At 39.7% G+C, this 12,950-nt stretch overlaps 1 protein-coding gene across 6 annotated transcripts in view; it reads left to right on the top strand.

Annotated features, from left to right (window-relative positions):
- Positions 1-12,950, top strand: part of SPICE1 (spindle and centriole associated protein 1) — a 402,804-nt gene that overhangs the window by 136,242 nt on the left and 253,612 nt on the right. For all 6 annotated transcript variants that reach the window (XM_033942420.1, XM_033942422.1, XM_033942421.1 and 3 more), the window contains one exon: positions 8,917-9,179. In XM_033942420.1, the coding sequence (XP_033798311.1) occupies positions 8,917-9,179 (263 nt within the window). The remainder of the gene's footprint in view (positions 1-8,916; positions 9,180-12,950) is intronic.

The following is a 12,950-nucleotide window of genomic DNA, read 5'->3' as shown; positions in this document are numbered from 1 at the left end:
ACAGGTTAACCCTCTTTCTATACAACCCAGCATCCTTCTTACTACAGCTACCACCTTGTCACACTGTTTTGTTGCCTTCAGATCCTCACACTATCACCCCAAGATCCCTCTCCCCATCATTGCATATCATTCTCTCATCTCTCAGCACATAAGGTTCCTTCAGATTTCTATTCCTCAAGTGCACCACTCTGTACTTCTTAGCATTGAATTTTAGTTGGCAAAGATTAGACCATTCTTCTAACTTTTGCAGATCCTTTTTCATGTTTTCCACTCCCTGCAGGCTGTCCACTCTGTTACAAATCTTGGTATCATCCGCAAAAAGGCAAACCTAATCTAACCCTTCAGCAATGTTGCTCACAAATATATTGAACAGAATTGGCAACATCAATCCTTGTGGCACTCCACTACTCACTTTTTCTTCCTCTGATCGAATTCCATTGACCACCACCTTCTAGCTTCTGTCTGTTAACCAGTTTCTAATCCAGTTCACCAGTTTGGGGCCTAAATCCTGCCCATCAAGTTTATTCAAGAGCCTCCTATGTGGAACTGTGTCAAAGGCTTTGCTGAAATCTAAGTAAACTACATCTAGCGTACAACCTCAATCCAGTTCTCTGGTCACCCAGTCAAAGAATTCAATCAGGCTTGTTTGGCATGATTTACCTTTAGTAAAGCCATGTTGCCTTGGATCTTGTAACCATTAGATTCTAGGAAATTCACTATCCTTTCCTCCAGCAACACTTCCATTATTTTTCCAACAACTGAAGTGAGGCTTACTGGCCTGTAGTTTCCTGCTTCATCTTTGTGACCGCTTTTGTGAAGAGAGACCACATCTGCTCCTCAATCCCATAGAACCTCTCCTGTCTCCAAGGAGTTATTGAACAAATCTTTAAGAGAATTTACCAGAACCTCTCTGAGCAACCTCAGTATCCTGGGATGGATGCCATCTGCTCCCATGGCTTTGTCCGCCTTCAGTTTTTCAAGTTGTTCATAAACACTTTCTTGCATAAATAGTGCAGTATCCACTCTATTCTCATATTTAATTTTGCCAGTCAGTCGTTGTCCTTCTCTAGGATTTTCTTCTCTGAATATGGAGTGCGGAAGTATTTGCTTATTAAGTTAGCTGTTTCCTCATCAGTCTCCACATAGCGATTTATAGCTTCTTTTAGCCTCATAATTCCATCTTTTGCCTTCTTCCTTTCACTAATATACCTGAAAAAAAGTTTGTCACCCTTTTTTACATTTCTAGTCATTTGTTCTTCCACTTGCACATTCGCCTGATGTATCTTTCTCTTGGCTTTTTTGTTTCATCTTGTATTCCTTGGCTTCTTTGTTTCATCTGCTCCTCTTCTTGAATTTTTTTGTGTTTCACAAACACCTACTCGTTTTTGCCTTTATTTTCTCTGTCACTTCTTTGGAAAGGCATATCGGTTTCCTTTTTCTCTTAGAAACATAGAAACATGACGGCAGATAAAGGCCAAATGGCCCATAAAGTCTGCCCATCCACAGTAACCATTATCTCTTTTTCTCTCTGAGAGATCCCACGTGCCTATCCCAGGCCTTCTTGAATTCAGACACAGTCTCTGTTTCCACCACCTCTTCTGGGAGACTGTTCCATGCATCTACCACCCTTTCCGGAAAAAGTATTTCCTCAGATTACTCCGGAGCCTATCACCTCTTAACTTCATCCTATGCCCTTTCATTGCAGTTTCCTTTCAAATGAAAGACTCGACTAATGCACATTTATATTACGTAGGTATTTAAACGTCTATCATATCTCCCCTCTCCCGCCTTTCCTCCAAAGTATAAAGATTGAGATCTTTAAGTCTGTCCCCATACGCCTTATCAAGAAGACCATAAACCATTTTAGTAGCCTTCCTCTGGACCGACTCCATCCTTTTTATATCTTTTTGAAGGTGCGGCCTCCAGAATTGTACACAATATTCTAAATGAGGTTTCACCAGAGTCTTATACAGAGGCATCAATAACTCCTTTTTCCTACTGGCCATACCTCTCCCTATGCAACCTAGCATCCTTCTAGCTTTCGCCGTCACCTTTTCAACCTGTTTGGCCACCTTAAGATCATCACATACAATCACACCTAAGCCCGCTCTTCCGTCGTGCACATAAGTTCTTCACCCCCTAAACTGTACCGTTCCCTCTGGTTTTTGCAGCCCAAATGCATGACCTTGCATTTCCTAGCATTAAATTTTAGCTGCCAAATTTCAGACCATTCTTCAAGCTTTGCCAGGTCTTTCTTCATGTTATTCACACCATCTGGCATGTCTACTCTATTGCAAATTTTGGTATCATCCTCAAAGAGGCAAGTCTTACCCGACAACCCTTCAGCAATATCATTTATAAAAATGTTAAAAAGAACAGGCCCAAGAACAGAACTTTGAGGCATCCCTTTCCTCAGAGTGATCTCCATTGATCACTACCCTCTGTCACCTTCCACTCAACCAGTTCCTGACCCAGCCTGTCACTTTGAGACCCATCCCAAGGGCACTCAGTTTATTTATCAGACGTCTGTGTGGAACACTGTGGAAAAGGCTTTGCTAAAATCTAAGTACACCACATCTAGCTCACATCCTGTATCCAATTCTATGGTCACCCAGTCAAAGAAATTGATCAGATTTGTCTGAGAAGACCTACCTCTAGTGAATCCATGTTGCCTCCAGTCTTGTAATCCACAGGATTCCTGAAACTTGACCATTATCTATTTTAAAAGCGTTTCCATTAATTTGCTTACCACAGAAGTCAGTCTTACCGGCCTGTAATTCCCTATGTCTTACTTATTTCCACTTTCATAGAGAGGGACCACATCTGCCCTTTTCCACTCCCGACTTAGAGACGCATTAAAAAGGTCAGTCAGCGGAGCTACCAGAACTTTTCTAAGTTCCTTCAGCATCCTTGGATGTACACCATCCAGCCCCATCGCTTTATCTACCTTTATTTTACCTAGCTCCTCACGAACACAACTCTCTGAAAATTGATCAGGGTCTATTACTCCTCCATCCTTATTCACGTTTGTCTTCTGCGGTCTCGCTCGTGGCACTTCAGCCGTGAACACAGAACAGAAATATTTGTTAGGAAAGGGAAGGCTTTATATTTTATTATTCATATTGGGAAAATAATAGAGGGAATGATGGGGGGGCGGGTGGTAATTTTATGTATTATAAGATAAAATAGAAAGAATGTCAAGTGATATGTTAACTGTATTGTTGTAAAGTTTGTACACTTGATGTAAGATTGAAAATGAATAAAGAATTAAAAAAAAAAAAAAGAAATATTTGTTAAGCAATTTGACCTTTTCTTTATCAGCTTTCTCCCATTCACCTTTTGCACTTCTTCTTATCACTAATATATCTAAAAAAATGTCCTGTCTCCTCGTTTTACCGTGTCAGCTATTTTTTCTTCCATTTGCATCTTTGCTTTCCTGACTACTCGACCAGCCTCTCTTAACTGTTCCAGATATTTTTGCCTATTTTCCTGTTTCTGTGATCTTTTGTAGTTTATGAAAGCTAACCTCTTATTCCTTACCTTCTCAGCTACTACTTTTGAGAACCAAAGCGGCCTTCTTTTCCTCTTACTTTAACTTACTTGCCTCACAAAAAGGTTTGTCGCTCTTACAATTGCTCCTTTCGATTTTGCCCACTGCATTTCCACTCCTTCCAGATATTCACACCCACACAACAATTCTTTGATGTAATCCCTCATCCGAACAAAGTTAGTTTTTTTAAAGTCTAGAACCTTTACTTTTGAATGAGCCCTCTCAATATTAAACCGTACCTTGCTGTGATCACTAGATGCCATAACATAAAAGTTGGTGGCCAATTTTTTTGCTCCTATCAGCGTGGACTACTGTTTTTCCACTTCTCTTATATCCTCCCATCTTTTTAGCTCTTTCTTCAGGTACTCCCACTTTTTTTCTAAAGTCCGCATGTTTGAAATCCAGAACTTTGAGTTTTGTGTGGCTGTCCTCCACTTTAGCTGATATATCAAACCAAACAGTTTGATGATCACTACTGCCCAGGTGGGCACAACTTGGGATGCTAGATGCATTTTCACCATTTGTGAACATCAGATCCAGCATCGCTTCTTCCCTCGTAGGTTCTGTCACCATTTGCCTGAGGTAAGCATTTTGAAAGGCATCCCCGATTTCTCTGCTTCTTTCCAGTTCCACAGACGGAACGTTCTAATCCACATCTGGCAGGTTGAAATCACCCAGCAGTAACACCTCCCCTTTCTTTCCTAATTTCTGGATATCTGTAACCAGATCTTTTATCAAGTTCCTCCGACTGTGTTGTTCTTCACATAAAGAGCTACCTCAACTTTTTTGGCCATCCCTATCCTTCCTAAAAAGATTATAGCCCTGTATGTTAGCATCCCATCCATGGGAATCACTAAACCTTGTCTTTTTGATAGCAACAATATCTAAGTCTGCCTCTAACATCAGGGCCAACAGATCATGAACTTTGTTGCTTAGACCATGAGAATTTGTCATCATTGCTTTCCAGCTACCTGTCAGTGGCGCACCCATTTTTTTGCTTAGTTTTATCTCCAGTCTCACTTCTTACTGCATTGCTAAGAAGTGAATTGCTAAGATTTTTGTTTACGTTGCTATCTTTACTACTGTCTTGTCTTTTGCTGGGGGTGGCCACCAGAAGTGACCTGCATCTGTATGGCACCTCCACCTTCTAGTTTAAATGCCTAGAAACATATTGCCTGAATTTCTCAGCAAGGATTCTTTTTCCTGCTATAGTAAGATGCAGTCCTTCATTACAATATAGGCTTTGTGTTGCTCCATCCTCCTATGTACCTAAAGCCTTCTCGATGACACCAGGCTCTGAGCCACATATTGAAGTTCTTGGTATTTTGTAATATTTCCTCTCCCTTTCTATAAGAAGGCAGTACTTCTGAAAAAGCTATAGTCTTTACAAAAGGTTTTAACCTCCTCTCAGCTCTCGAAAAACTTTCTGTGCTCCAAGCAGGGTATTGTTGGCCAGGTTAATTGTTCCCAGGTAGATAATAAGTGTTCGAATCCTTAATTTCTTCTTTAATTATAGTTGGTATTAGATAAGATAAGATTAGATAAGAATGTAATATTTTACGAAATTTATGATTAAAATATTTGTGGGAAGGGTGGGTGGGGAGGAAATAAATTTATGTATTTAAGATAATAGAAAGAAAGTCAAGTGATGTGTATAAGTTTAAATGATGTAATATTGTGTACTTGATGTAAGATGAAAAATGAATAAAGACTTTGGTTTTGTTTTTTTTTAATCTTTATTCATTTTACATCTTACCACAAGTGTAACAATAGATAACAGTTAAATTGAATTGAATACAACACTTGAATCTCTATCATATTCAACATTAAAACATTAAAATTTTTAACCCATTCCCTCCCAATCCAACTATAACCTATGTGTTCACAAAGCTCATATACAATATTCTTTATTATTGATCTAAATATTTAATAAAATTATAAAATCCTGACCCCCCCATATTGAATAAAGACTTTGAAAAAAAATAAATTATAGTTGGTATTTGCTGGGTACTCTTGGTAGCTGAGGATCCTGGAAGACATTACACTATTTTTAGCGTCTTAAACTACATTCCAAGGTTAATGTTCCTGATGATGGAATCCCTTAGCAGCAATAATTTTCCTGTTTGAGCTTGCAGGGGTGCTTTACTTCTTGAGCTATTGTAACTGATTCTAGTTCTACCTTGGTTCTTTTTTCTACCTCGGTTCTTTTTTCTGGAGCATCATAATGCATTAATGGATCAAAGGAATTCTATACGGGCAACAATTGTGAGGATGGGTGTTTTTGTGTCACACATGTTAGTCTACCTGAACCAACTGTGACCTAATCTATTCCTGGGTTGTTTTAATCTTTGAGGTAATGGTGGTAAATTGGTATGATTCTGTGAAGTGATGGAAGCTGCTTTAATTATATTCAATTCCTACTTAAGTTTATTGAGCTCCTGTTTAATACTAGCAAGCTGAAGATAGATGGGGCAAGCCTTAAGCCCCCAAATGGTGTGCCTAAAGCACCACAATGATTACACTGAATAAAAGTCACCTTGACTGGTTGAAATGAGTATTAACTGAGGATTATTCTTGCGTGTTGAGTTGTCTATATACAGTATAGAAACATAGAAGATGACGGCAGAAAAGGGCTACAGCCCATCAAGTCTGCCCACTCTGCTTACCCATCCCCTGTCTATGCCCTAATGACCCAATTTCCTTATCTTGACCCTCGTAGGGATCCCACATGGGTATCCCATTTATTCTTAAAGTCTGGCACGCTGTCTGCCTCGATCACCTGCACTGGAAGCTTGTTCCAATGATCAACCACTCTCTCTGTGAAGAAATACTTTCTGGTGTCACCATGAAATTTTCTGCCCCTGAGTTTGAGCGGGTGCCCTCTTGTGGCCGTGGGTCCCTTGAGAAAGAAAAAATCATCTTCCACTTCGACACGTCCCGTGAGGTACTTAAATGTTTCGATCATGTCTCCCCTCTCCCTACGTTCCTCGAGAGTGTAGAGCTGCAATTTGTTCAGTCTCTCTTCGTACGTATGTGTAACACTTCCTGTTTCCGGTTGCAACATTCTGTTTCCGGTTGCGTCAGAGTCCAATTTTTTCTTTCTCTCTCCCTGCCTGCCACCCGACGCACTGCATTCCCTCCCCCAACTTTTTCTTTCTTTCTTTATCTCTCCCTGCCTTGACTTTCTTGACAACTACATCAATTTGATAAACTCTCTCTTGGCTCCAATCCTTGCCATCTTTTTGCCACACTGATCTCCTCAAAATGCTTCCAGCTCCAACTTCCCTGTTCACTTTTTCTCTCCCTGCCTAAACCCCTAAGCCACCACCGCTGATTTCTCCCTGCTTCCCTGCCGCTGGCACGGCAACAGGGCCAGGCCAGGCGCGTACAGCGACTGCACAGCTGGCCCACAAGCCTTCCACCCGACGTCAATTCTACTTCTTGTCTCACCACCCTTAATTATTTTCTCCCATTCCCCTTATTCTTCAGGCCCCTGACCATATTTACGGTTGCCCATATTTGGGCACTGTTCCCTTCTTTCACATGCTCACCCCTCACTTGACATGCTTAGACCATCTTTTTAAACAATAGTCCTTATGGTTAGTTCTGCTGACACTTCTGATACAATGTTCACTTGACTGTAGGCATTGTATTCAATGTCTCAGGAATGCCCCCTCCCACCTTTTGAGTCAGCAATACTTCTTACTGTCATACGCACACAGTGGTAGAAACATTCCTTCTGGAATTTTACCAGTAGTACATTTAGTTTTTCATTACCACTTCATTAATATATTCTGTATAATGTTTTAAATTCTTTATTCATTTTTGCATGTTACAACAAGTGTAGCAGTTAAACTCATATGAACTTAAAGATACACACTTGATTAACTCTCATATTTGCTTTAAGTATAACATTTCATAACAAATTAATATTCTGTAATATTTTAAAAATTATGTAAGAAATCTAATATTTAAATTATTCTTATTGAATAGAATTACCTCCCCTCCCTCCCTACTCAATAATACATAAAAGTATCATTACTGTAGAACTATTCAAATAGTCCTGTATTATGAAATAACAACAAATAAAGCCCACCCATTTCCCCCCTAATCAAATATCTTATCATGGGAAAAGTTAATCATTCATTATAAAAATCAGTTAATGGTCCCCAGATTTTCTGAAATTTACTAAAATAACCTTTTTGCGTTGCTATAGTGAGTTCCATTTTGTATATGACATACAGAATTCCACCAGAAATTGTAATTTAATCTGTCGTACTTTTTCCAATTGTATTCTGTATAATGTTACCTCTTCAAGGTACTGATTATATGACCCCCTGCCTTATTAGAATTATATGTATTAGTAATATCTTTATGGTTTCTCTGTAGTTATTTAACCACACCTGATTAGATGTATTATATGCAAGTGTTATACCCTTTAAGTGTTCACTTCCTTTGTGTTATTCTGCAACAATTAACACCATATGAAATTATTAGTATTTCCATTTCTCACAGTATAAAGCAGATTGTTTCAATTGAGAAATACAAAATATACCAGCAACCATAAAATAAAGCTCCCAAAATTATTTTTGCTTTTCATAAGTTCTGTAAAAATCAATGTGGCAGAAATGGTAGCATTAATGTGAGAAACAAGCAAGAAAAGGTGGCAAGCGAGATGTCAAAATCCACCAAACAGTTACTTTATTGTAGTAGAAAGTAGCAAAGTTTTAAAAAGTCCCAAATAGGATCCCAGTTTCGGCCTCTGTGGATGCCTTCCTCAGGGGACTGATAACACTAAATGAAACAGAATGAAAAGCAACATTAAAATGAAAAACAAAAAATGTGAGAGGCAGAAATCTATTTACCTTGTTCATATTTGGCATAATAGAGCAAATGTGAGGGCTTCTCTTCTGGTTTCATTTTTTTCATGCAATTTTAGATTGGCTGAATGGAGTTAGAGAGCCACCTGTCCAACTTACATTTTCATGGCCATTTCATACTACTGTGGAAAGTTTACAAAATTATATAGCAGCTGGACTTTTCTACTTTGGGGCTATCTCTGCAAGGCATACCCCCTGCAAGGCATGACATGGCATTACAACACTGATGTGACATCACAAAGTGGTCCCGGTAGCCAATCAAATTATGACTTTTAACAGCTCAGTGTCCAAAGTCATGTAATGGTGAAATTTATCTTGGAGCTTGGGTGTCCAGGATCGTCATCTTGAAGTTCAGTTAATATGTGAATCTGCTTCACACATTTAATAAAGTAAGTTTATTATGTGACTTAGATTTAAATAATAATACTTGACAATTAGTGTGTTTATCTGTATTAAATAATTTTTCTCTCCCTCCCCCCCTTAAAGTGAAAAAGAATTCAAGTTTATACATTCCATCTTACCACAAGACAGACTACTCGCTCTCGGACACAACGTTTCACCTTCAGAGCAGTAATCAATCTAGCTTGGATATCTTGAACCACCTAATTAAGGATGTGGAGTATGAGCTGGAAGAGTATGAGCGGCAGACAGGGCGTGAGGTGACAAACTTGCAGACGAGTTCTGGGCTAACGGGATTCAGTTTGACACTAGTGAGCTCTCTAAGTCGGCTGGTGCGCTATGTCAAAGAGGTAAGAAAGTTTTCTGTTGTTGCTACTTACAGTAGTTATATTTTTAGAATTCTCAATCACCTTATAAAGGGATTTGTATGTTGATATTGCAGAGCTAGGAACATAGAAAAATGAAGGGAGGTAAAGACCATATGATCTGTCCAGTCTGCCTGTCCATATCATCTACCATCCCTTCCTCTCCCTCAGAGATCCTACGCACATATTTCTCCTGCTAATTTAATCAAATTACTTGTACTAGTTTTTATTTTATCTTTCTTCCTTTAATACACAGTTCATCATCTACTTCTCAGGCACTTTAGCTAAAACTATGATCCCATTTTGGGACAGACAGGGAAATTCTATGTGCCTCTTTTAATTTTACTGTTAATTTTTTTTCTTCTTTGTTATATTCTGTAACTGCATAGAACTGAAAGGCTTATTGTGGTATATAAACAAAAACTTACGTTATGTTATATCTTTTGCAAGCTTTCTTGAATTCAGACACCATCTCCGTTGCCACCACTTCCATTGGGAGGCCAGTCCATGCATTAACCACCCTTTCCGTGAAGAAATATTTCCTTCGATTATTCCTGAGTCTGTTCTGTTTCATCTTTGTCCTGTGCTCCTTATTCCAGCTACCCTCTTCAATGGAGGACGCTGGGATAACGGTGTTGTTAAAACCTGGAAAATATCCACTAAATTGTGGAGCGTACAATTATATCTCATTATTGAATGTTGATGCCAAGATTCTGGCCTAAGTGCTGGATTTACGATTGGGAAGGTTACTCCCGGATCTTATTCATATTGACCAATTTGGATTTATTCAGAGAAGGCAGGTGGGGGATAATATATATAGTAAAAACAACACTTTCAATGGGAGACTAGTGTGGTCATAAGATGTTATAGTGGTACAAATTTTTTGCAGAAGCAATGAGAAACCAGTGCCAGCTCTTAATTGCTCAAAAAGAAGGAAAAAACCTCAGAAAAGGCCCTCCCACCGCCACTATAGTGGATGTAAGGTGGTTAAGCGATAACCTCATAGGCAAAACCTTCATTCAGAAGTGAGCAATTGAGTAAAAAACTGTGCTTCACAGTGAAACGCTGGCCTCCGTCGGTGTGCCGATCAGCCTCAAGATAAGTGGTTTTTTCCTCTATCTATAATTCAGCATTTATGTGAAGCACAGTTTTTTACTCAATTGCTCACTTCTGAATGAAGGTTTTGCCTATGAGGTTATCGCTTAACCACCTTACATCCACTATTGTGGCGGTGGGAGGGCCTTTTCTGAGGTTTTTTTCCTTCTTTTTGAGCAATTAAGAGCTGGCACTGGTTTCTCATTGCTTCTGCAAAATATTTGTACCACTATAACATCTTATGACCACACTAGTCTCCCATTGAAAGTGTTGTTTTTACATACATTAGTTTTCAACACATCTGAGTTGTTTATAGCTATACTATATGGATAATATATGTTTATAGCTATACTATATGGATAATATATATAGGACATTGCACTTGCTTTGGGGATCCCGACAATCTAAAGATAAGATTGCATTGTTGTCAATTGATGCCGAAAAGGCTTTTGACAGGGTCCAATGGGGATTTGTGTGGGCGGTTATGGACAAGATGAGGTTAGGAGGTTAGGATTTTTGCCCAGTGGATTTGTAATTTTTATGCTTTCCCCAGGGCATGTATTAAATTAAATGGGTATTACACTGATCTTTTTTTCCATTGCTAGAGGTACGAGGCAGGGGTGTCTCCTGTCTCTGCTCCTTTTTTCCATCCATATTGAGCCTTTAGCGAGTCTGATTCGGGGTACGGGAGATGTTAGGGGTATACAATTGGGGGAGATGGAACATAAATTAGCTCTCTTCGCAGATGATATTCTCTTGAATGTGTGGGACCCGGGCCTTACTTTTCCTATATTGCTTGAGGATTTTCGATCCTTTTGGCCAGATTTCTGGATTTAAAATTAATATGGATAAATCTGAATTTTGTGGGTTGCCTTGACAGAGAGAGAAGAACAGAGTTTGTTTGACATATTTCCCATTTCAGAAAGCAGACAGCCATATTAGATATTTGGGTATTCAACTTCCACGGGATCTCTCTTGATTATATGACCTTAATTATACCAGGATTATTAGGCTGGTGTGAACTGATTTACAGAAATGGCATGGGTTATGTTTTTCCTGGTTGAGGCGCATAGCAGTACTCAAAATGAATGTTTTGCCACGCTTGCTGTTTTTGTTCCAGACACTCCTATTGGAGGTACCGCCAGGGGTCCTCAAAGCTCTTCATAGAGAATTTTGACATTTTATTTGGCAGGGTAGACATCCACGGTTAGCTCAAAAGGTACTTTGGTCAGCGAGGGAGACTGGAAGGAGAGCAGTGCTGAACTTACACTGGTATTATTTGGCAGCGCAGTTGCAATTTTTGTTGGATTAGTCTATGGCAGATTGCAAATTGGGGGTTCAGTTAAAGCAAAGCTTTATCCCGCATTGTAAATTGATATATTGGCTGTGGGCTTCATATACTGACCAAGAATGGCTATGTGATTTGCAAAACCCTTTTTTGAGACACCTAATGCATTTATGGGGGAAGGTTCAGAAAAAAGAAAGAACCGGTGATGTAATTTCATCTTTGGCATCCATAAAGGGGAAACTACAATTCTTATTGGGGAAGGATAGGGGTACCTTTCTCCGGTGGGAAGACATAGGCTTAATTATGTTCCGTGATATTCTCATAGAGGGAGGCTACCCACCTTTGATGAGCTAGTTGGGAAGGTTGATAGTCTTCAGGGAGAGTTTTTTGCATAAATACAGATTAGACACTTTATGATTTCCATGGGTTGGGGGAGGGAGTCTCCCCAGGCTCTGCAGCATTTGGAAAACTTGTGGGTTCTTTTGGAGAGGGTACCGAGGCTGATATCGATTCTGTATCGTTACTTATGGGGGCAGGATGTAATTTAGTACCCTTATATGCAAAAATGGGAGGAAGATTTGGGCATTGTTTTCAGAGAGGAGTGGACACAAATTTGTTTGAAGGTACAGAAAGCATCCCAGTGTGTATTGGTATAGGAAAATGCATATAAAGTCCTAGGGCGTTGGTACCTTACCCCAGAGTGCTTGCATAGTATGTTTCCCCAGACGAGTGATGTGTGTTGGAGATGTAGCAGGGGAAAGGGTTTTTTCATGTTTGGTGGGAGTGTACTGATCTACAAGTTTTGGGGTTATATGTTACCACTACTTTGACCACCTGGATTCAGGATCTGGTTTAATTTTTGGCCCAAAGTTGTCTTCTGGGGTTGCTTCATGTCTGGACTGCTCCTTGGAAAACTAAATTGATCCACATGGGCTTAGTGGCTGCTAAGTGTCTCATTGTTTAGCAGTGAAAGAGTAGAGCTGCTCTGACAGGGGAGGAATGAAATCTTAAGTTGTGCAAGCTGGCACAAATGGAATGCTTTGCTGCTAAATTTTATGGATATTATGAGAAACAGGAGTGGTCCTGGATGAAAATGTTTGCTGCTCTTTGAATTCTATTGGGACTTGGAGTGGGGAGGGGGGGGGGATTCAGGATGGGAGTGGGAAGGAGGAGTAAGGGAGGGCACACTGAAGGACACACTGCATGCTCATCCATAAAGAGTACTGGTGGGGGGAAAAAGCAGGGGGGAGTTCTTATGGTTATCCCAGGATAAGCTAGTGCTGCCCGATTCACGATTCGAATCGATTCACCGATTCACTTCAGGTGAATCGATTCGAATCGATTCAAAACAAAAAAAATCGGTTCCTGATTCA

This window comes from Geotrypetes seraphini, chromosome 4, assembly GCF_902459505.1.
Source record: "Geotrypetes seraphini chromosome 4, aGeoSer1.1, whole genome shotgun sequence".
In the NCBI taxonomy this organism is placed as follows: Eukaryota; Metazoa; Chordata; class Amphibia; order Gymnophiona; family Dermophiidae; genus Geotrypetes; species Geotrypetes seraphini.
This window is presented reverse-complemented; position numbering and strand designations above follow the sequence as displayed.